Genomic DNA, 26,213 nt, shown 5'->3' with positions numbered 1-26,213 from the left:
TGCTTAGAAAGTAGAGAATTGCAGCTTGGAGATAATTTGCAAATCATTTAGACCATTTTTAAGTGAAATGCTCCGTGCCATAGCACAACATTTTGTGACCAGCGAAATACGTCGTTGCACTTTTTGCAAAAAGTATCAAATTAATCTAGCTTATTACCAGCATCGAGAAGTTGTCTTTTAAAGAGGAAGGCGTTCGTCTTTATTTCATCGAGTATTAAATTACCAAAAATGTTACCTGAAGCGAGCCAGTTTGTTTACAAATCGGGCTCCGTACCTTACCTTCTCGTCACGTGGGTTCCCCACAGTGATTATGTAAACGTACTCAAATGCGTGTTTATATAGTTATTTGATATTTAAAAGTGGCGAACAAGGAAGGTAAGGTCGAATTATTGGAGTATACAGCGGATAATATGGACATACTATCGGCAATCACCTGTGCAGATCACAACACGTAACTACTTGGTTATTTTTTATTACTCATGGATGAGAAAGGAAACTTAGATAATGAAACAAAAGGGGCAAATGAAGCTAGAACGGCACCGCCGGATGGTGGGTGGGGTTGGGTTATTGTATTCGCAGTGTTTACTGGGAACTGCCTCATGGATGGTTGTATAGGATCTTATGGTATATTCTACCCGGAGTTACTTAGAGCTTTTGATGCAGGACCAGTCGTTACATCTATGGCTGGATCTCTTCTACCAGCAGTATATATGATATCAAGTAAGTGCACTAATAATCGTATACAAGAAATCTTTAAATTTGATGTGCGAAGTGTCAATTAGGACGCCGCTTAATGTTAATGTAGTAAGTTGTATGCTTGCTTTAACGATGATAGTCATTAATAACTCTCTCTGTTGAACCAGTCCAGTAATCAATTGATGTGACACTAGGTTAATTTCCATTTCATTTACCGCGAGCATTGGTCGCTATTTCTAATTATACGGTTCGTTAGTAAGTAGTATGTCAAAAGCTTCAAGGGCAAAATGTCCTGTTATAAATAAAAATGTAGGCCATATATATATATTATAGCGTTAAAATACTAATATAAGTTTTTGAATGACATCTGCACAGATGTAAAAACTTTAACTTGGATTTTATTGCATAGGTTGTACAGGCAAACCTGTACTTTTGCTGGCATGATAGAGCATTATTGATAATAGGCTTTTATTACATGACTGATGTATTAATATATACATCGCCGTTTGCTTATGCCTCTGGCCGGCAAAACCATTTGGAAGAGTTCGAACCTTAGGCAATAGTTTTGACTATAGACTGGCAAGCTATCTAATATGTGAATTTAATTGTATCAAACATCATTGCACATTTCAATATTTTAGTTATTTCATTCATCTGATTTAGAAACGGTATTATCATACAGACACATTTTTTTTCCACACAAAACACACACGCACACACTCGCACGCGCACGCACACTCACGCGCACGCGCACGCGCACGCACACTCACGCGCACGCGCACGCGCACGCACACACGCACGCACGCACGCACGCACGCACACACACACACACACACACACAATGTATCAATAAATACCTTAAATGTGGACGAGGATTCAAAACAGAGTGAAATAAAGCTATAATTAATATAAATGTGATACCTCTGAAGAGTAATAAATAGGGGAATGGACATAGTAATAAGCAGCATTCTTGGATAAATTCATTGCTGGGGTAACAGGTATTTGCGAAGAATAATGCCATTGTGAAAAGATAACTAGTAAAAAAGAATAAACGTGTTTGTGTTTTAATAGTAAGTCCTTCAGTTGTTTACGTATTTTAAAAAAATACATTATACCTGTTACTCTAGTCCAGTGACTCTTATTATAATACACAGTGTGAAATTTACTAGTAAGCAGTTTAAATCAATTTCAAGTGAAAGGTGATACTTGGAAGTGAAAGTGATACATAAATGTTGCAAACTCATGTCAGCTCTGCTCTGTACCCTAAGAAGAAACATCAAATTACATTAAATAAATGCTCAACACATTGATAAAAATGTGTTTTTGTTCGCTATGTATTTTGTATAGAAAGAAAATAACGCAGTTTTCAGACAAGTAATTGGCATCCCTACTGGTACTGATGATAAACCCGAACAGAAAATGAGGTTTTTTACCTGTAACTTTTTTATTTCTGCAAATTGAAATCAATGGTCGGTATCAAAATAAAGCTTAACCTTTGCTGAAAACTTTACATAATTCAAATTTATATTTAGTAAGCAAACTCACACGAAGTGAGGGCCTGAAAGGGGTATGTAAAATGGGGATTTTATGAACGTTGACTGATGATAAATTCGAACCCTTTGTCATTTACAAAATTTTCTTGGTATTATTATATTGAAACTTTCCCCAAAAAGCTGCAACAGTCATTCCTGATCAAGTAATGAAAAGTTAACAAATGTCAGGCCTTCATGCTTTGACAGTGAGCATGCGCAAAAAAATACCCTCTTCCCCAGTAATTTAGGATAAATATTTTTCATACAAATTTATTTAAGTCATTTATTTATACAGAATATGTACCAATTTTGTTTTTGTTTACACCAGTTGGTGTTGTAAGTGGAAACTATTAGATGGTGTGTTCAATTTTATAAATAACCGATTGCAATCGAATATTTCCAAGGTGTTCGACTTTATCATCTGTCCGGGTTTATCATCAGTACCAGTATGGGAACAAATTTTGCACCCCTTGTCGCAGCTTCGTTTTTTTTATATTGTTATGTGGGGCCTTTCTCCAGATACAGAGGCAGACATTATTACTGCATTTAATAATACATCACGTTATCTGGATGATATTTTTAATATGGATAATCCGTTTTTTACTCCATTGATTGATACTATTTATCCCCGGGAGCTCCAGTTAAATAAAACTAACAATTCGTTTACTACTACTTCATTTCTAGATTTACATCTCTCCATTTACGACTATTTTACACATACCAAAAATTATGACAAGAGGGATGATTTTAATTTTAGTATTGTAAATTTTCCCCATTTGGATGGAGATGTACCTAAGGCAACATATTTTGGGGTATATATTTCTCAATTAATTCGGTTTGCAAGAGCATGTAGTCATGCTGAGGATTTCAATAAACGTAAACAATATATTACAAATAAGCTTCTACACCATGGCTATCGTTATTGTAAATTACGTATTTTACTATCGTAATTCAGATTTTGTTTTGAAATATAATAGTAATTTAAAGATACTTCTGCATGAAGATATATCAAAACCCGTTTTTTATGGGGACGTGCTTTACAAAGTTCAGGCCATGGCAATTTTCCAATTGTATTTAGATTTTTATTAAAAGCGGTTATGGCCCAAATGTTTTGAGACACACCGCATATTTGGAGTTCAGTCCATTTACAGTTGGACGCTTAGCTTTCCTCTTTGATTATGTCTGACGGAATAGGTGGAGGACTCTACGATAGGTAGTTCAAAAATCCCACCGGGACTGAGCTATTTTATTTCTGTTTTCTGGTCTGTTTCGTTTGGCTCTTATGGGTGTTTCCCTCGTTGCTCTGCCTTCTGCAAAGGCATTGAGTATTCTTAAGAATTGCTTTGTATATAAATATACAAGAGCATTTTTGTGTTTTACATTACATGCCTTCTGTTGTCTTTGTGTATGTTTGGCTTTTACCTGGCGGGATAACTTTTATTTACACTGTCTTGTAAGAGTACGGTTAGATGCAACATAAACCGGTTTAAGCTCCCCGGGGGTGGTTTTGCCAATCACCGTTCCAAGGCGGTGTCCTGGTGTATTTACTTTGTGTGGGAGTGTGTGTGTTGGTCGTGTACGCGTCCGCATGCTGGGTTAAGGTTTGGGGAGGCTGCGTTTTTGGAACATGGCTTTCCCTGTTGGATATTTAGCCTTTTTTCTTATTCTCCAAAGTAACCAGGGAATATTTATGTACTCCCTTTAACTTCTTGCATTAAACAATATTTTTTATTAAACTGTTTAAAGGAGAATGATATCTATGTACGACAGGATAACTCTCAAACACATTTAACGACAAATTGTTTCATATCAGAATGTCATATCAGAACAGTAATTAATTGGCAATAACCTTTGTTACCCTTACTTCCTAATGTGCTGGTTTATTGCATTTAAAATAGTTACTAATGTATCCTGATGCAATTGTTTGTATTGCAAATGTTTTATTGATGTTAAACATTCAATGGTCCATACCGATTACCAGGGAATGAAGAAATATAAAAATGAATTCAAATATGTAATAGATGTGACGATGTGAAGCTCTGTATTTTTTAACGCAAATATCTTTCATTCTTTCTAGATCAAGCATCAAACTGTTTTACTGTGGACAATATCCAAATGTGAATTTGAACTTTGTGCTTATTATACTTTATGTTTAGTGTCAAGTGTGCCAAGTTGTTTGAATATTTATCAATGCATATATATGATATTGACTAAACGAACATACCTAATACTTTGGCAGTCAAGAATTGCCTTGACCTTTTGGTTGGAGGTATAGTCCTTCGCTTCAATGATTGATGTTTGTGACATTGTTTGAAAATTAATCCATGCATGGCAGTCATTGACCCAACAAAAATGGAGATACTAACGAACAAAATGAGGACAAAGCGCTAAAACAGCACCCACTTAACTGGTGGACTATTTAAGATTAATGTGATAAATGTACGAATACTGGGTTAAAGTTTAAGAAGCCACATCCAAGCCCACATCAATGTACTAGTAAGATTCAACTAATTGAATGACGTATAGACGCCGTTGTGAGTACAGAGCATGCTTTGACCGATATTTGAATTTCTCAACCGCCCGCTTAGGTCAGTTAAGAGAGCACAGATCTATGGATCGCGGGATCGTGAGTACTATCCTCGGGCGAAGCGTATGCTCTCAGACGATTTGATAAAAGACATTGTGTCTAAAATCATTCGTATTCCACCTCTTATTCATACATGTCAGGATGTTGGCAGTTTGTTGCACAGAATCCAAGAACACCGTTTAGGTTAACTGTCCGCCATTACATAACTAAAATACTGTTAATAAACGGTGTTAAACCAAATACATGAATTTCGACATACACTAAATATTTTAAGGGAGCGTTTATTAACGCGCCTCAGAATAACTTTTCTTTTGTTTTTCCATGACGGTAATTATACGTGATGTACATAAAAATGTAAGAAATGTACCGGACAAACTAGCAAATGTACATAACAAACTGCTTTATCTACATAGCACATTATGATCTGTACTGAATATATTGGAAAATGCACATGACGAACTATCAATTGTACAGCACAAACTAGTGAATGCACAGCACAAACTAAAATATGTACAGGACAAACTGGTGAATGCACAACACAAACTAAAATATGTACCGGACAAACTAGCAAATGTACATAACAAACTGCTTTATCTACATAGCACATTATGATCTGTACTGAATATATTGGAAAATGCACATGACGAACTATCAATTGTACAGCACAAACTAGTGAATGCACAGCACAAACTAAAATATGTACAGGACAAACTAGTAACTGCTTTATTTATATAACAAATTATGATTTGTACCGAATATATTGGAAAATGCACATGACGAACTACTTGTTGTACAGCACAAACTAGTGAATGCACAACACAAACTAAAATATGTACAGGACAAACTAGCAAATGTACATAACAAACTGCTTTATCTACATAGCACATTATGATTTGTACCGAATATATTGGAAAAGGCACATGACGAACTATCAATTGTATAACACAAACTAGAGAATGCACAGCACAAACTAAAATATGTACAGGACAAACTAGTAACTGCTTTATCTACATAACAAATTATGATTTGTACCGAATATATTGGAAAATGCACATGACGAACTATTTGTTGTACAGCACAAACTAGTGAGTGCACAACACAAACTAAAATATGTACAGGACAAACTAGCAAATATACATAACAAACTGCTTTATCTACATAAAAAATTATGATTTGTACATAATATATTGGAAATGGCTCATGACGAGTTATTACTTACCACGCAAAGGCAGTTTGAACCAATATTAGGCGTTCCATAATCAAAGGTCATATTTGTTCAGTAGCTACACATGAAGTATCGACTACTTATGAATACATATGACTGTTGAAATATCAAATATTTGGCAACAATGTAGCATTTTTTTTATCCGTGTATCTAGATAATAAAAAATAAATAAAAAAATTAACCGAGAATTTATATATCTATGTAAACATAATGTAGGTATTTTTTTCCACAGAGATTGTAAAAATATCATATGACTGTAGCATTACCCTTCAGAGCTGCCTTATAGCTTTGTAAACTTGAAGCGTTCTGAGAAAATTATTTCCAATCTAAACAGTCAGTGTCACAGTCTGCTTTAAAACAAAATTGTATAGAGAAGAGGTTTTGCAAAAGGTATACGTGTGTTTTGCTTTAAATCGCATTCATGAATAATATATACATAACGACCGTATTTCTAACACAACTGTATGCATTAAGACTGGTCAATGTCTAGAATACTATGCATAATTTACTCTTTAATACATAATAATATTTAATCACAGTAAGACCATCTGAAACAATCATGTTTCCTTGCAATAATGCTCACATCATTATGTATGAGCACACTCACATTGTCTTTGAAGTAACTAGCTAGTCAAAACACTCTGATTAGCTTTTGCAGTAAGGCAAAACAAGCCCTCGTATAGTACTCGCAATAATGACTAACAACACACTCGTATAGTAGACCTTTCGAACGTAAACGTAAATCGGAAACGGAATACTGAATTCGTAAATATTATTTTCAAATAATGGTCTAAGGGAGATACTATTGCATTACTATTGGATGAAATTGTCTCCCTTAGACCACAAATTAGCCTAAAGTTTTACGAATTCAGTATTCCGTTTCGTAGTTACGATTACGTTAGAAAGGTCTAATATTACTCGCAATAATGCTAAACAACAAACTTTTCATTGCTTTTTTGCAATAATGCTAAATAACATGATAATCACTTCGTTTCCGCAAAGATAAATGTAGAATCTGTCAGTACTACAATTTCTAGGCAGGTAAATAATCATTAACCTTATTACCTGCGGCCTGGAGGCCGCAGGTATATTGGAATGCAACAAGTAGTAAAGCACATGGAGACTGGGCGATTTCACGTGATATTTTACCGATTTGCGATTGGCTTATCGCATTTATGGAACGCCGTTATTGCAATAAAGCTGACACTCTGTATGATATACATAGAGAATGTCTTGTGACCTGAATTCCTTATTTATTATTTCATATAACTTATTAAAACTTTCTCATTGGTGATCAATATTGATACCTAGTTGTGCATAAGGGATTTTTAAGATTCCTCTTTGTTTAATTTCATGGATTATGGTCTTGAGTTTGTTTGTTTTTTTTTGTTTTTTTTTGTTGTTGTTGTTTTTTTTTGCTCTATATGTCAATTAAGTCCAAGTGAAGGCATGAATCACATTTGTAATAGTTCTAGTAAAGTATTTCAATAGTCAAGGAATGTGGCCTGTTGAGCTAAAAGTTATGCCATACATGAAAGGGAAATATAGTTATTTTTGCTCAGAACAATAACTTTCAGAATTAAGAAATATATATTTCATAGGTCTACTTGTACAACATGTAGAATGGAGTTATTTTTCCTATGTAAAGCGTAATGGTATGATAAAAAAACAAGTACGATATTCACTCACAAGTTACTTTTTAGCCTGGTATAACTTCTGGCCGCAGGAAATCTTTCGACTTGTTGTACTATTGGAAAACATGGTTAAGAACAATACCAGTATACTCTACTTCCTGTGTATAAAGGTATATAATATTTTGTTTACTGCGAGACGTCCTATAATAATAAAGGCTTTGAGAAGTTTTATGAAAGGATTTATAAAAACGTAAAATGCTCACTTACGCAGTTATTTGATACTTTAAAGTAACGAACAAGGATAGTAAGATCGAGTTCTTTATATTTCGCTGCAGTATACTGTAGATAATATAGACATACTATCGGTAATCAACTGTGCAGATCATAACACATATCTACTTGGTTATCTTTTATTACACATGGATGGAAAAGGAAACTTGGATAATGAAACAAAATGGGCAAAAGAAGCTAGAACGGCACCGCCGGATGGTGGGTGGGGTTGGGTTATTGTATTCGCAGTGTTTACTGGAAATTGCCTCATGGATGGTTGTATAGGATCTTATGGTATATTCTACCCGGAGATACTTAAAGCTTTTGATGCGGGACCAGTCGTTACATCTATGGCTGGGTCTCTACTACCGGCAGTATATATGATATCAAGTAAGTGAACTAATATTCGTATACACGTAATCTTTACAGTTGATGTGTGAAGTGTCAATTAAGACGCCGCTTAAAGTTAATATAATAGCTTGCTTTTACCATGATTGTCATCAAAAACTGTAACTAATACCTGTTGCCGGATCTCGGGGTTGTGAGTTCGATCCTCGGGCAGGGCGTATGTTCTCCGTGACTATTTGATAAACGACATTGTGTCTGAAATATCATTAGTCCTCCACCTCTGATTCATGTGGGGAAGTTGGCAGTTACTTGCGGAGAACAGGTTTGTACTGGTACAGAATCCAGGAACACTGGTTAGGTTAACTGCCCGCCGTTACATGACTGAAATACTGTTGAAAAACGGCGTTAAACCCAAAACAAGCAAGCAACTAATACCTGTTGAACCAATAGAGAATATGTAACACAGTGAACAGTTAAAGACGCGCCACAAAATAACTGTATTCTTTTGTATTTCCATGATGGTAATTATACATGATTTGCATGGAAAAAAATGAGATATACAAGTACTTAGTTACAAACTGACAGTGACATATATTAGGCCAAGACAATGTGTGTAATATCTTAATATTTATTGAATTACTGTAGCAATATGTACAGAAATCAGTGTATTTAGTTAAATTTTAATCACATTTTGTTTCTACAGTGTAAGATAGTTATTCGTCTATATTTTTAAACTATGCTGGGAAGAGACTGACTAAATAAGTTTGCATATGAAGTTGTCAAAACACATTTATTCAGGAAGGGCCTTAAAAATCAGACTGGTTCAACAATTTTTTAGTGAGTTATGGCCCTTTGTTTATTTCTATAATTTACATAGACTTATATAGGGAAAACTTTGAAAATCTTCTTGTACAAAACCACATGGCCTAGGGCTTTGATATTTGGTATGTAGCATCATCTAGTGGTCCTCTACCAAGATTGTACAAATTATCTCCCTAGGGTCAAATATGGCCCCACCCCGGGGGTCCCAAGTTTCACATGGTTTATATAGACTTATATAGGGAAAACTTTGAAAAACCTCTTGTTCAAAACCACAGGGCCAAGGGCTTTGGTATTTTGTATGTGACATCATCTAGTGGTCTTCTACTAAGATTGTTCAAATTATCCCCCTAGGGTCAAATATGACCCCGCCCCGGGGGTCACATGGTTTACATAGACTTATATAGGGAAAAACTTTGAAAATCTTCTTGTCCAAACCACAAAGCCTAGGGCTTTGGCATTTGTAATGTAGCATCATCTAGTGGTTCTCCACCAAGTTTGTTCAAATTATCCCCCTAGGGTCAAATATGGCCCCGCCCTGGGGGTCACATGGTTCATATAGACTTATATAAGGAAAAGCTTTTAAAATCTTCTTGTCAATAACCTACAACATTCAAATTTGGACCACATGTATGGTTTTGAGTTGCAAGATGAACCTTGACATGAGTTGACCTTGATTTTGACCTAGTGACCTACTTTTACATTTCTGTAGCTACAGTCTTCAAATTTGGACCACATGCATAGTTCTGTGCGCTGAAAAAAACTTTGACCTTGACATTGACCTAGTGACCTACTTTCACATTTTTGAAGGTACAGGTTTCAACTTTGGACCACATGCATAGTTTCGTGTTCCGAAATGAAATTTGACCTTGATTTTGACCTAGTGACCTACTTTCACATTTCTCAAGCTACAGCCTTCAAATTTGGACCACATGCATAGTTTTGTGTACCGAAACAAAGTTTGACCTTTACATTGACCTAGTGACCTACTTTCACATTTTTGAAGGTACAGGCTTCAAATATGGACCACATGCATAGTTCTGTGTTCCAAAATAAAAGTTGACCTTGATTTTAACCTAGTGACCTACTTTCACATTTCTCGAACTACAGCCTTCAAATTTGTACCACTTGCATAGTTTTATATACCGGAATGAACTTTGACCTTAAGATTGACCTAGTGACCTATTTTCACATTTCTGTAGCTACAGGCTTCAAATTTAGACCACATACATAGGATTGTGTACCGAAACAAACTTTGACCTTGACATTGACCTAGTGACCTACTTTCACATTTTTGAAGGTACAGGCTTTACATTTGGACCACATGCATAGATTTGTGTTCTGAAGTGTAATTTGACCTTGATTTTGACCTAGTGACCTACTTTCACATTTCTCAAGCTACAGCCTTCAAATTTGGACCACTTACATAGTTTTGTGTACCGAAATAAACTTTGACCTTAAGATTGACCTAGTGACCTACTTTCAAATTCCTTCAAACTTGATGCACATGCATAGTTTTGTGTACAAAGAACTTTGTCCTTGAAATTGATCTAGTGACCTACTTTCACATTTCTCAAGCTACAGCTTTCGAATTTGGACCACATGCACAGTGTTGTGTACGGAAATGAAATTTGACCTTGAGCAAGTCAATAAGTCTTGAAATTTGGAACACTCAAAAATGGCACATTGGTGGGCGCCAAGATCACTCTGTGATCTCTTGTAAATTTTAGATTTTGATACAGATGTCAAACAAAATAAGTTTATTTTTACATAACAACTTTCAATGCAGAAAATAAACGAATTTAGCTAACAAACTATGTGTGTAGGGATGATTTTTAGGGTAGTATACATTTATATTATGTTAAGTATTGGGTGTGCACTGTTTCCTGTTTATTAATTTTGTGTTTGCATAGTTACCCATGAAGTAATTGTTCATACTTTCAAATATAAATTTGGGGACTAATGTATCTTCATATCATAGCATAGCATAGCATAGCATAGCATAGCATATCTCATATTGTTTTGTATGTTTTATGTAGGTCCTGTAGTCGGTAGCCTAAACCTGAGGTATGGCAGCCGACCGGTGTGTTTTGTAGGTGGATGTATTGGTGGTGCGGGACTGATCTTAGCCTCCTTGTCTGACAACATTGCTGTTTTTATGATCACCTTTGGTGTCATCGTAGGTAAGTATGCACTTTTGTAAGTTAAATATATTGGGTAGTGAGACCTTTAAATGGCACCAAATACCGTTTTCAGTATCTTGCTTGTGTTTAGATAGCACTATTTAATAACGATGTGCATGTCTGTAATTATATAGAGGATATTACATAAGTGTCTTTTCATTTTCGATTCACTAAACGAGTTGAATAAAATAATAAAATGCGAGGCTCTGTGTTACGAAATACTGTTTGGTAAAGTCCTTCACATTCATTGCTCAAAAAATAAATGCAATATTGAATATAGGTAATGTGAATCCAGCTGACGTCAGATATCTGCGTTTCCATAAAGTACGAACTATACAATATGAATATACTGATATATTTTTCTTCCGCCTTAAAATCCCGCCGCATAATTATCTGTATTATTGTGAATGTCTGTGGTTTGGATGAACAAACTGGGATGTGTTTAATTTCTAAACATTCTATTAAAATGCACAGTACTTAAGTGTTTCTATAGTCGAAGATAATTATTTTATGTTTATAAAACATTTGACTCAATAAGCAAGTAGAAGCAGTTATGTTTTAAGTTGTGAAAACATACTAATCTAGGAAGGGCCTAAATTGTTCATCTGTCATTAGTGTAACTGTATTTCCTTGAAATTTACGTTGGGAGAAAAAGTCGGTCACTAGCTTGCGGGTCTTTAATAATCGAAACATGCTCAAATTACGCACAGTATTATGTAAACACATTGTTTACAACAAGACCTGACCTTGATATCTTTGCCTGTTCTGTCGCAGAGACACAACGACAAACGTCGTAAGGCATCCCGCCGAACGTCCCCTTGCCAAATGTCGCCCAACCGAACGTCGTTATGGCGCCCCGCCGAACGCCGCACCCGCCAAATGTCGCATCAACAAACGTCTCTCCACTAAATATCAACCCGAAAAATGTCGCCCCACCGAACGTCGCTCCGATAAAACGTCGTCACAACGAATGTCGCCCCGCCGAATGTCGCCCCGGCAAATGTCGATTTTTTATCCTCCGGAATGACATGATAGTATCAATTAAACTGGGGATAAAAAGCAGTAAGATTTTGACAGTTATGATATATTTGTTAGTCCCTAATGAAGTGTGACCAGAGGATATTGCTTTGTCTTACCCCCAGCCAGCCCCCTTCCCCAACCCCCTCACCCCCTAACCCCGGCCTTCAATCCATCTGGGAATCCACCAGTGACACGGTATGTAACTTTAAGATAACAGATAGACAGATGGCGGGGCATCGTTCGGCGGGGCGGCATCCGGACGGGCTACGTTCGGCGGGGTGCCACAACGAAGTATGTCTTGTGTCGCTGCGACAGAACAAAATAACCAAAAGTATCATCTTAAACCAAAAAGCAGTCGGAAGTTCAAGGGTTTGCTTCCAAATTTAAAAGCTTCACTTAAAAAGTATGATTTTGTCCTCTTTTTTTTCTAAAATACAGACGTTTGTCTTTATCAACATTTATATTACAGAATATTGATCAATGACAAACAAGCTGTGCTCGTAAGCTATGAATAAAACGATGCCATCTGCAAATATTGACAAATATTGACATTTACAATTGATTTAAATCATGTTCTGTTACAGTGATAAAATCTACACGATTGTATTTTGGAATAGGATGAGTAGTACAGGCCTGAGTGATCCTCTTGTTTTAATGTTATATTTTCATATCTATAGTGACTTTAACACATGACTTAACGACTGTAATACTAGTATGGTTTTAACTTAACAATTATTCTAACATGGCTCGATTTGATTGTTCGTTAAACAAAGAAGGAAGTCAATCTCTGTATATTCTGCAATAAAGAACGGTTGACGCGCGGACCGGTATGAGAGCATTATGACGTCAATTATGACGTCCAGTTCATCACTACCTGTATAAACGAAACCCAGTTTTTCTGGAACACTTAGAATTGGTAAGTCACACTTGACTGAGCAATAAAGAACGGTTGACGCGCGGACCAGTAAGAGAGCATTATGACGTCAGTTATGACGTCCAGTTCATTACTACCTGTATAAACGAAACCCAGTTTTTCTGGAACACTTAGAATTGGTAAGTCACACTTGACTGAGCAACTGACCTCGAAAGCTGTTGTCATTACAAGCTGGCCAATCAAACTCCGTGACCTTAGAAATAACCTCTGACATTAAAATTATTCTTTCCTAATTGAGGCGACTTTTTGGCTCAGCGGAATTCATATTACTAAACCCGTAGATGGAAAAGTGGATTTGTTGAAACATGCCAAACATCTTATTTGTCACAAAGATTAACATACGTCGTTACCTTCGAATGCATGGTCAATATGTGAAAACAAACCCCATTGCGACCCTCTTATTGTGCGCAACAAATTCACGCCTCGAATGGTACACTACATGTGGACATGGACTGACCGGGTCAATGTGTATAGCCAGTGTTTATTAATTGCCGTATTTACTCAACTGAGTGGTAATAGATTTATTTTGTTGTTGGATTTAACAACTTATGTTAGCGTAAATATTTTGGAAATATCGGACTTGCCATTTTTAGGCAGTAGGAAATAACATACATGTATTTCTTTTTGAAAATTTTAGTTTTTTTTTGTATTTTGATACAGAAAGAAACGCACCCTTGCTGAAAATGTAACGCCCCCGGGGGCGCTTAAACGGGGAGGGGGAGGGTGGGTGTATGGAATGTCAATATAGTAGAATGGTCCTGTCCTTGTGTCCGATCCTGGGGTTCCACACACTGATGACCAATATTTAAAACAGACATTGCAACCAAAATTTTACAAGATAATCATTATATATTTATATAGATGTGCCCTAGGGGGAACTTTTGCTATGCTTTAACTTGCTAATATATTTCAATGAACATACAAAAATGAAAACAATCAAGGCCTTCTTGTGAATATTTATTCACTCGGCATAACGCCCTCGTGGTTCAATTTCTGCGCATCTAAACTCTGAACCATGGTAAATTAGACAGCAAACCACTCAAATGCCTTGATTATTTGTTAAATACATTGGTTACAAGTTTTAGAGTGATAAAATGATAACAGTCGTTAAAAAGTCGACAGCATTATTCTCGCAGTCACAACTTTAGATACTAGTTAATAAGTAAATAAATCGTACATCATTCTTTAGACCGAATCACCCCTACCCTGTGGCTGGATATATAGCCGCCATGTTGACTACCCGCCTAGATATGACCGTTATTTCACATATTTGAAATTCTTCATAGTTACCAAATATTCAACAGCTTTCGATGTAAATCTTCTTTAAAATATTCAGAATTTGCCGATGATATCAAAAAAGAAAAGGTAGTTCTCACGCCGTTTTTTCAACCAATGAAAGTTGATTGAGCCCGGCTTGGCAGTGAAAACGCTTGCGAACTCCGGGAATCTCGCTCTTTTTATCTGTCCTCGCGGATTTTGTCGTTTTCGTTGCCAAGCCGGTTTCAATCCACTTTCGTCGGTTGAAAAAATGGCGTGAGAATTACCTTGTCTTTTTAGCTCAGCTGAGCAATGCTAATGCTCGGGTGAGTTATTGTGATCGCTCGATGTCCGTCGTCTGTAGTCTGTTCACCCTTAGCTTGTGTATGCAATAGAGGTTATCTTCATGAAATTTTATTAAAATGATTGCCTTGATGCAATCTAAGTCAAGTTCTAATATTGGTCATCTGGGATAAAAAAAACTAGGTCATTAGGTCAAATCAAAGAAAACATTTGTGTATGCAATAGGGGCTGCATTTTACACCAGATATTTATGAAATTTGATCAGATTATTTGTCTTGATGAAATCTAGGTCAAGTTTAAATATGGGTCATCTGGGGGCAAAAACTAGGTCACCCGGTCAAATCAAAGAAAACCCTTGTGTATGCAATAATAGGTGCTGCATTTTTCACTGAATATTCGTGGAATTTTATCAGAATGATCTTGATGAAATACAGGTCAAGTTCAAATGGTGAACAACTAGGCCATCAGGTCAAATCAAAGAAAATCTCCTATAATGTGTACAATAGAGGCTGCATTTTTACTGGATATTCGTGAAATTTGATCAGTATAATTGCCTTTATAAAACCTATGTCAGATTCGAATATTGGTCGTCTGGGGTCAAAAACTAGGTCACCTGGTCAAATCAAAGAGAACCCTTGTATATGCAATAGGGGCTACATTTTTCACTGGATATTCGTAGAATTTGATCAGATTGTTTGAATTGATCAAATCTAGGTCAGATTTGAATAAAGGTTATCTGGGATCAAAAACTAGGTCACTCGGTCAGATCAAAGAAAAACTTGGTGTGTACAATAGGGGCTGCATTTTTCATTGGATATTCATGAAATTTAATCAGAATAATTGCCACTAGGCGAAGTTCGATTATGGGTCATCTGGGGTCAAAAACTAGGTCATTAGGTCAAATCAAAGAAAAACCTTTTGCATGCCATAGGGGCTGCATTTTTCACTGGATATTCATGAAAATTATCAGAATTATTGTTTTGATGAAATCTAGCTAGGTCAGGTTCGATTAGTATTCATCTGCGGTCAAAAACAATGGTTTCTGCACTATAAGAACCCTTTCGCTTACAAACTTCAAACATAGTTGGATGATTGGTCAAATGAAGTAGATGAGCCCTAATGCTTTTCAGGTTCATATGCCAAGGTCACTCGGGTCTAAACATTGAAAACAGTTTCCGTAGCATTTGTTGAGAAGCCTTTAACCTACACCCTTCAAACTTGGTGGGGTGATTGGCCAAATGGAGTAGATAACCCCTATTGCTTTTAAGATCAATATGGTAAAGGTTAAGGATGCAGCAGCCGGAATGGTTCCTCTATTTCCTTCTTTAAAATATACAGAAAAAAGAGAACAGTTTCTTCCGTCACACTTTCAGCAAGATTATTCGATGTTTCTCATTTGAGCGACTAGGCCCATTTGGTCCTCTTGTTTTTAAATTCTGAATATTTTTTAAGAAGCATTTAAATCGAAAACAACGGGTTATTTGGTAAACATAAATAAAATGTAAAAAAATTCAAATATAAGAAATAACGGTCAAATCACGGCGGGTAGTCAACACGGTGGCTATATGTCCAGCCGCAGGATACTTGTGGACCGAATAGTATGAGCTAAAAGCGAACGCATTATATCAAGATATCATAACTGATGTCAGATACAATGCATACATTTTATGTGAGAAGTGTAACCAGCTTAATATGATTGAGACTGTGTTATCAAAAGAAAGCAATACACTTGCCATATCGCTTGATTAAAATTCTGCTTACGAATGCAACGCCACTGCAGCAGATACCATAAAACGTACGGTAAAGATATCTGCAGAAATCATGACCAGTGCTGGTTATACGAATGCTGAGTTTAAGAAACTTTTCCTGCAATTTGAACGTGCGCAAGAAGAAAATGTGTAAAGCCGGACTGTTCAAAATAATGAAATAAGTGTTCATGTCTGTTTTATGTCTGTTTATGAAACTCTTGTTTATTTTATGAATTATTCTGGTATTATAGGAACTGGAATTGGTATGAACTTCCTTCCCGGACACGTGATCACAAACAATTACTTCGAGAAAAAGCGTGGTATAGCTGGTGGGATCGTGTGTGCAGGAGCTGGGTTTGGTGTGTTCATTTTAGCGCCCATATTTCAGCTGATACTCTCTGAATATGGCTGGAGGGGTGCTATGCTTATTACATCAGGAATCTTTATGCAGCTCTGTGTCTGCTCTACACTAATGAGACCACTTCGAAAACAAACGACTAGAGCAGACGATCATAACAAGAATGTAGAAACAAGTGATATGAATGAAAGGGATCCTATGTTTAAAACTGACTCCCTAACAGTAACCGAGAAACCCGCTAAACCTGATAAAGAAGTCCAAGATAAATACAAGATAACAGAAAATGGAAACAAAGGAAGTGAACAAGAAATGCTCAGGTTTTTCAAAGAAAGTCAAAAAGACCCATTGATGAGACTAAAACTAAGAGAAAAAAGTTCTAGTGAAGACACCCTAAATATTAATAATAAACGTGTAAATAACTGTACTGATGTTAATATTGTTGCAAAATCTCTTCAGCATATACCAAAAGATCATAGTTACACTATGCATACAAATTTATCGAACTCTCAGTTTATAGAGCCAGTGGCTTTACTTGCTCAAAGTCAACAAATCGTCCAAGGGAACCAGACTGATACGGACAATAATCATGAAATACACACAAATGTCAAGGAAGGTCTTCGTGCTTGGAGAATCGTGTCATGTGACACATCAATATTCAGGAACAAAAACTATATTCCGTTGTTACTGGGTGGTATATTTATACAGATGGGTCAGTTTATTCCCAACACGTTTCTTCCAGATTATTGTCAGACCATTGGACTAGATGGGGAACAGATATCAATTATAATGGCTATATATGGTAAGTACAAGATGAATAATAACAAACTATAATGCCAGTAAGCTGGTATACAATCTTATTTTATTTCAATGTTTTCAAAAGAAAAGCGCAAATTATTGACTTAAACAACTAAGGCTGCACACATATTTTCTTACAGATTAAAAAAACCAACTAAATACGCATTAGTTATCAAACTGCGGGCCCCACCCACCAACAAGAGCTGGAAAGCTTCAATATTTCCGTGACAAAAAGGAACACCAACTTAACAAATAAATGAAACGGTAACTTATTCGTTGTTTATCAAGGCATGGTATCGGACTCATTCCTACGTTGTGAAAATCATTGAATATAAATTCAGGAAAAACTGTTATTTAAAAAATGCATCTAAATGTTCAGTTTTATCTTAGTTACAATTTCAGGTGGTGTGAATATATTTGGTCGCCTGTCGGCAGGGTGCTTAGCTAACTTGAAGCGTACCGACGCACTATGGCTGTGCAATATGGGAATGTTTATGTGTGGAATAGGATGCGCTTTATTTTCTTTATGCAACACTTTTGCTTCTCTATGCATATATGCTGTTGGAGTTGGGTATTTTATTGGTAATGAACACTGTCGTTTTAAGGTAGTGGGCACATAATGACAAGTAGTATTTTCCGTTCAACTATGATTTTGGTATTCTCCGATTGTTCTGGAAATGCAATTCTGTTCTGGTCGAGAAAGATACCGAAATAGCAATAATACGGAATAGCACGGGAAGTGTCGACTGTCATTACGGATACACTACCTTAAACAACATGATGAAATAGTATTGAATGTAGAGACATTGGCTACAGATTCGAAACACCAAATTATGAAAGAAATGTGTTAGTAATTTTTAGACAAAAGAGAAAACTTTTGTTAGAATTGCACAGCCTATCCAGTAATTCTAAGGAATATTAAATTGATAAGCTGGGAAAATTGGACTCTTTTGTCGATTTTCAAAGTTCTTTTGAAAATGATCTGATATATTTTTAAAAAAATCCTCCTGTAAAAAGTACGTACAGAACTTTACTGTTTTATTTCATTGGCGTAATATATCATATGGGTTTTTAATCAGTTACATTTGAGAATTTGTGCACACAAGACTTTGAGATACTTAAGGTGACATATAACATACCGCTTTATGATTTTTCTCGCTAAAATCTTCAAAGGTTTTAATGTTTTTTTACCATGTGTAGATAGTATATAGAAAGTATAAAAACCTATACTTTTTGCAAAGGTCTATCAAATCTCTAACCAGATCAAACACATCTTATGAACCCAATAAAAGAAACAGGTCAATAAATGGTGTAAAATGTCGAACTCATCATGGTTATTAGATCAATGCCTGCAGCTAGGTGTAACCTTTTACCAATTATCATTTCAGTTCCGATCAATTTAATGAAATATCATTGTAAACTAATTTCAGAATCGTTTTCATTGACACGCCATCAATTGTCTATTTTATCTTAAATTTTGATAGCGTTGAGTATATATAAGAAATTATTTCATCACTCGTAAATTCCGCTTATCTCATATGTCGATAACTGGTCATATGCAGGTCCATTTAGAGTTATATTCACCGCCAAAAGTGATACTCTTGTAAACAAACTTGAACGAGCAACTATTCTTCGAAACAAACTCACATAGATATGTCAAACACAAGCCAGTCATATGTGGTTTCTCTAAACGCGTAATAAAATCAGCAGCCTCGTTACATTTCTATAGAATTCGGTATTGACTGTATGTAAGTATTTTGTTTAAAGAACAATGTAACTGAGTTATCAACCACATTGCTCTTTTTTAAGCGCAGTCATAAAATGAAACACTTGCTGTATGATAATATTGGTGAATATCAAAGTCTATGGGTCTGACCAATGCGATATCCACTTCGGTCTATCGGCCTCCTTGAATATCGCATTGGTAAAGCCCATAATCTTAGACAGTCACCTCATCATCATAAGTAACTGTTTGAAAGAACTTCATAAATGTGTATCATTATATACTTGGGAAATAGATTTTAGTTTTGCTGCTTTATTGGCAAAAAAAACAACAACACGGTTTTGAGTTCAGATGCGTCGTAATCTAATCTCGAAGGCCGAAGACCTGAGTGATTAATTACGACGCATCTGAACGAACAAACGTGTTTTATTTGCAAACAAAGAACGCAAAACTATCATCTATTTCCATTCTAACACGTTCGAATTACACCAGGAAGGGATACTAATCTGGAATCCTTTTTAGGTTGAATGGCTAAAAGTAGGTCATTTTGTGAAACGTGTTTTAATCGACAAGACAATACACGGTAAAATCCTTTGTTTATATAAAAGAAAATCTTAAAAGTGTTGGAATGTGGCATACTAAATGTTATGGTAAAGATTAAAAGTATAAAAAATAAAACGTCAGGGTAGATTTCCCAGAAGCACAGAGCACCCCAAACACAGCCAGGGAGTCGTGCATTGCGAAGTAGGCCCGCAACAAAAACAAACCAAAGTGGAAATATAGCAGACGGGCTGCTTCAAAAATCCAAGTACAGTTTAATCATATGCAGTATACAAAAATGGGTAAGGGGTAGATAAAGGGGCGGGGTGACGGGGGAAGTAGAAAAACGCATGGATGAATATTCAACAGGGAAAGCCATGCTCAAAAAAGGCATTTTACAGATTATTATCGCACTTGCTTCCTAAAGGTTCTGAGTGTATCAAACAGTTATTGCGAAATGATGTGGCGGATATCCCAGTTTATTATACTTATTATATTATACTCGTGATCTAGCCCCGCGCCATATACAATAGTAGTACAAGATTTAGCTTACCAAAAGGTTCCTTCTAGCACATATTAAATATTCTTTTTAAGGGATATTGTTTTAGCATAATGTTACAAATGTTTAATAATGCAATGAGAAAAATATGTTTTGTGCAAACTTAATCTAGATCTATTTAATAAACTAATCTAAGTATTAACAGTTTTATCATAACCCAAAGCTGTTTTTTTTTTAATATAAGCAAGTGCAGTACATAGTATGCTATTGGAAGCATTTGTCTTGCAGTCTGTATTTCACTTCCGGATATTTTCATCACGCGACTACACCAGCAAGTACCCGCACACTTTTAAAACACAAAAAAATTTCGTACATGCGTTTACGATTCGAAAAACAAACCAGGAAGTAAAAAAGTACACAAAAGAAATGGCTTGCAAATTTGAAACGTTAGAAGCTAAAGGAATCACGTGACCAGGGACAATTTTATTACGTAATTGTTTTGGCGGGAGTCTATTTTTAGATGATGCATATTCATTTCATTAATCTCGATTCTTTACTATGATATATTTAATCGAGGAGTTACATGATTTAAACTTTATTATTGTGTCTTCTTGTTCTGTTATTTGACGTAGTTGTATTCACTATTTAAAGACTGGAATAAAGATTGATTATGCGTAAACACATATTGGGCTAGAGGCTATCTGTAATGAATATGCATGAGTCTAAGATGGCGGCGCCCTACGGGAAATCGGATTCCTTTGACGATACCCTTGTATCCATTACATGCTCAGTCAAGTGTGACATGTTCACCATAAGTGTTCCTTCTCTTGAGAAGGAACAATTATAATTGCTACTCTGAAAACCTAGAGCAATATGGTTATATTACTTACTAAAACGCCCATAAAGTAAATGAAATGTAAAACATATTGTCAAAAAATATATCACACCGCTAAGAGATATCTTTTATCCCTATACATGCAATAATGTAATGTCCATTTCAAACAAAGCTATATTCAGTATAGCCAGTGCACTTGATAATAAAATATCAATTGCGGTGATTGTCACTTTCTATGGACCTCCATGTGAGCATTTAGCGACCAATGAGATAAAGCGGACTTAACGAGTCATAAAACAATATTCATAATAGCTTGAAATGTTACATTTTATTTCCCTTTATCTTAGAATACTTATGATTTAAGATTACTTTCAGGATATTTTCCACCTCTGCAAATTCTCATAATGGTTGAGTACCTTGGTATTGACAAGCTCTCATCATCGCTTGGCTTTCTGCAAATGGCCAAAGGTCCAGCTGCTTTATTTGGCCCACCCCTTGCAGGTCAGTAGGTTATTAACGTTAACTGAAGACAGAAAAGTAACACAGTGGTTTTCTTCTGAAATTCAGCGAATTAAGAATGTAACTGGTTTACTGGTTCTGTATATCTTGTACATGTCTCATTTCAGGTTTAGTGTACCAATACAGTAAGGACTATGCAATGTCTCTTGGCTTTGCCGCCATATTGTTTTTCCTTGCTGCAGGGATACAGTCGCTGGTTCCGATCTCAAACATGTGTTCAACGATTGGCAAAGGAACCAAAATGAATAATGAACTAGAAATTGATGTGCATTAAGCAATTTGTCTTCTGGATTTGTCGTGATATTACTATTTCCTTGTTTGGAAACAGGTGCTTGTTTCAATCTAAAATGTGCTCAAATGTTAAGAGAATAATGATGTAGATATAATTCTTGTCTGTCCTAGTTTTGCAGACAAAGTACTGTGTCATCTCTAACGTCTTGTGATGTTATTACAGACGCTTAATATTATTCAAGTTCTTGAAATGTAATCATTATCATGCTGCTTAAAACATATCATTTAAAGAAAAGTGATGCTATAAACGGACATCCATGTCGAGCCATTTACTATTGTTTACATTGTATGTAAGATATTGCTACTCATTAATCATGAAAATGATAATTTAACACAAAATATCTTATGTTTAAATGCTCATTTTACTCAGTACAGTTTATCGGTGAATGCTGATAACATGTCGAATTAGGTATTGACTACGCAAGTAAAAAATAAACTGAACAAAAACTACAATGTATTCCAATATTGATTGATTGTGATTAAGAAACATGTTACATTGACTTTATGAAAAATGATTCACTGAAATAGTACATTCTGTGTTAGTCTCTCATCAATATCGACAGAATTTTCGTCACAGCGGGTAAATTGTCTCATGTCGTCTCTCTGTCTCTCTGTATACTGTTTCTCAACACCTCTGCACGTTGAAATCGTGCTTTTTAAGAATGTTTCTCATTGCAGAGTTGGTGCAGCCGTTCTGGGCATGCGCGGAATTATTATCCTTTGGGGCGCACGGCAAAATTACTCATTTTTTTGCATGTCCGCACGCATTTAGTGTATAAAATGCATAATAAACTGACTAAAGGTTAGGGTTAGTATCACTATGGTTACAAAATATATACATTTAAAATATTTTCTTTCAAATTTAGTTAATCCGGTATATACCGGAGTCTGTAATATATCACAGTGCACCAACTCTGTATTTAGTCACAGCCGCTTTTTAATGCCTATAATTAGTAAAACTAATTTGCTACAGATTTTCAGCTCCTGTTGTTTAGAGAGATGTGTTGTACTCAACGTTTTTTCTAACTTCGTGGTTTTCTGTCAAATAGAAAGAGTGCCATTATCATTGGACTGGGTCATGGTGGTCCTTTCGCACATGCAGGTCAATATTAGATAAACGCTGTTGTCACGTGTACCGAGCGTAACTAACTATTAAACTGTTTATATATAGAATTTTCCTTAAGCTATCTGCTTTTGATTGGTATAACCAATGATTTGTAAATGATTGTTTGAAACATAAATTAACTAAAAATCAAGCAGATAATCAATTTACTATGCGGTCCTTATTGTACACAAGCTGGTTTCCAACAACTTAAATTTATGACCTTTAACCAGCTGTTTCAAACCGTACGTTTCAACACTCTGTCATGAACCACTCGACCTAGAATGAGTATATGGATTGGAAACCCCACAAGTATGAGCATACGCTGCAAGTATGAGGGACTGACCTTTCCACAACCTACCTAGGTCCAAACCTTAACACTATTTCAAACCAAACGTCTCAAACAACTAACAATTTCCGCTTAAACCTATGTTTCAAACCTTGTCTCAAACTATGTTTTAAACCTTGTCTCAGACCTACCAAGGTTCAGCACTATAACCTTAAACCATCAGCTTATACTGCGACCCGGACCACTAAAACAATATAGCTATCAAGAGGACCCAGCAAGGATGAGCCGAAGCTGCAAATATGAGGGTGCTTCACCTAAATTATTTATTACCAAAGTCCCAGTTGTAATTATGGCTTATTTATTATAAATTATTTCTCCAGTTTCTCTTCGATGTGCACTCTTTGAGCTCCCAAGACGATCTGTCCAAACTGGATGCGCAGTGTGTATTTATGTGGCCGTATGACGTCACTTGCATACGGACATACCTCTGACTTTTACATAGACTACTGTATACCGATACAATTTACCGAAATGCACTTAAAGCGCGAAAGGACCAATTTTGCGACACTGTTGTCAGACACGAATGTCCCCCCATGTTGGCCGTTCCCATTTTTAGCCCAAATATCACTATGACCTCGGCCTTTGACCTATTGATCCCCAAAACAATAGAGGTCATCTACTTAACGCAGACAATTAAACTAGCTAATAACCAGAAACCATTTTCAGTCTCGAGGTCACTGTGACCTGGTCCTTTGACCTACTGACCAAGAAACATCAAGTTCATCTAGTCACAGGCAACCATCCTATGAGTATTTTTACTTTAATATTCAGCAGAAACAATTTTCAGTCTCTATGGCACTGTGACTTAAACTTTGCATGTAATAGAGGTGACCTACAGACCACAGACAATCATCCTGTGAAGTTTGAAGGCACTAGATCTAATAATTCTTAAGTTACTATGTGGAAAGTATTCCAGTCTTAATGTTACCGTGACCTTGACCGTTGACCTACTGAAGCTTGACAACTCGTTCTTTAGTAACTGCGCGGAAACTATTTTCTGTCTCGAGATTTCTGTGATCTTGACCTTTGACTTTATGACCCCAAACAATAGAGGTCGTCTAATGACTACATGCAATCATCCTCTTAAATTTGACGACTATAGACCAAGGCATTCTTTATTTACTGAACGAAAACCGTTTTCATTTTCAAGGTTGCTGTGACCTTGAACTTTTGACCTACTGACCCCCAAAACGATAAGGGTCATCTACTGACCACAGGTAATCATACTAAGACGTTTGCCCGTTGTGACATGAAGCATTCTCCAGTTATTGATCGGAAACCAAATGGTCTGACGGCCGACAAAACGACAATCGGCAAAACAGTATACACCCTCTTCTTCGAAGGTAATATTTTCTGAGGTCAGTCTCAAAATCTTTCTCAGTCTTCTTTGTATTCTCAACCAGATAAAAGCTTTAGCTTATAGAGGTAAATCATCTAGCTGCTTATATTTCCCAGCACAGACTAGAAGCGCACATATTCACCTATAATTTTATTCGTTTTGGTTACGTATATTTTTGGGGGAAAAGGGTTCTGGTTAGAGACGGCATGATCAAGTAGTTCAGGTTGTTTGTAAGCATGACATGCAACAGTATCAATATTGTACTTAGTTAAATATGAGGGAGGTTTGGCGTTGCTCCAGCGAGTGTCAGCATTAATTTTGAGAGACACATTTTGTTTGACCTTCGTGGATCTGCTGATTGATACTCATCTAATCTAACATATGCGAGGGATTTTTGTCATCAGTCTTAACCTGTGCATGATTTAATCTAGTGAATCTGAGTACATTATTTGCATTTGCTCGAGTTTTGACCAATTAAGGTCTTTGCTACAGATTTTCAGCTCCTGTTGTTTAGAGAGCTGTGTTATACTCAACGTTTTTTCTAACTTCGTGGTTTTCTGTCAAATAGATCTACTGACCTATTTAAAAAAAATAGTCACACTTTATTTAAGAAAGTCAAGAAAACTACGAGCGTGCTGCCCAACGCCTACTCTTACTGTTATATATCGTTTTCAACGTCATCTCTATATTATTTAATACTTAGCCTTACATTTTGAGAAAAAAAATCAGGCAGCAACAAATCATAGAAAGAAAGATTTCTTTCATATGAAAATTGAACAGTCTATAAAACATGGCCATTCCTCTACGAAATAGTATACTGATATTATTAATATATTAAATTCCGGAAAAAGGGACTGCAAAAAGGGGCCACACTTTCGGACAGTTCAACGCCTTAACCTTTAGCCTGTTGGCGACAAGTGATTTTGCCTTGCGACCAGTGCAGACTGCTGATCATGTCTGCACTGTTCTCTTTTTAGTCAGTAAATTTTCAGTGAACACCCCTTTAAATAATAAATAGTACTGCTCAAACTGAATGATGAACAGTAATTTTAGAAACTGAATAGGGTAAAGGTTAAAAGTCACCATTTTCAAAGAACTGTTGCATTTGACGCATTTGCAGTAATGTACCAGTAATGCAATTTCACATAGCTAGGTGGAACATAGTTTTTAGCAATTACTTTTATTTCTTTACAAGTGACAATAATGTTTAAAGGCCGGGGGGACAACTTTTTCAGAATATTTAAGTATCCATTGTACGGGACAGTACAGCAGAACATGCAATGGTCAGGCCGATTGTTAGTAAAGAT

The 26,213-nt window shown here is 36.0% G+C and overlaps 1 protein-coding gene across 5 annotated transcripts; it reads left to right on the top strand.

Annotated features, from left to right (window-relative positions):
- Positions 1 to 356: 356 nt before the first annotated feature.
- LOC123526922 (monocarboxylate transporter 4-like) lies at positions 357 to 22,569 on the top strand. 5 transcript variants are annotated; one of them, XM_045306188.2, is made up of 7 exons: positions 597 to 720; positions 8,010 to 8,334; positions 11,151 to 11,294; positions 16,808 to 17,713; positions 18,100 to 18,291; positions 21,682 to 21,807; positions 21,933 to 22,569. In XM_045306188.2, the coding sequence occupies exons 2-7, from the start codon at positions 8,094 to 8,096 to the stop codon at positions 22,097 to 22,099; spliced, it is 1,776 nt and encodes a 591-aa protein (XP_045162123.1). In that variant the 5' UTR covers positions 597 to 720; positions 8,010 to 8,093; the 3' UTR covers positions 22,100 to 22,569. The 5 variants fall into 5 exon arrangements, with proteins under 5 accessions (XP_045162117.1, XP_045162123.1, XP_045162137.1 ...); XM_045306182.2 differs by lacking the exon at positions 8,010 to 8,334 and having other exon boundaries at positions 357 to 720; XM_045306195.2 differs by lacking the exon at positions 597 to 720 and having other exon boundaries at positions 7,438 to 8,334; positions 18,112 to 18,291.
- Positions 22,570 to 26,213: the final 3,644 nt, after the last annotated feature.

This window comes from Mercenaria mercenaria, chromosome 1 (assembly GCF_021730395.1).
Source record: "Mercenaria mercenaria strain notata chromosome 1, MADL_Memer_1, whole genome shotgun sequence".
Taxonomy (NCBI): Eukaryota; Metazoa; Mollusca; class Bivalvia; order Venerida; family Veneridae; genus Mercenaria; species Mercenaria mercenaria.
This window is presented reverse-complemented; position numbering and strand designations above follow the sequence as displayed.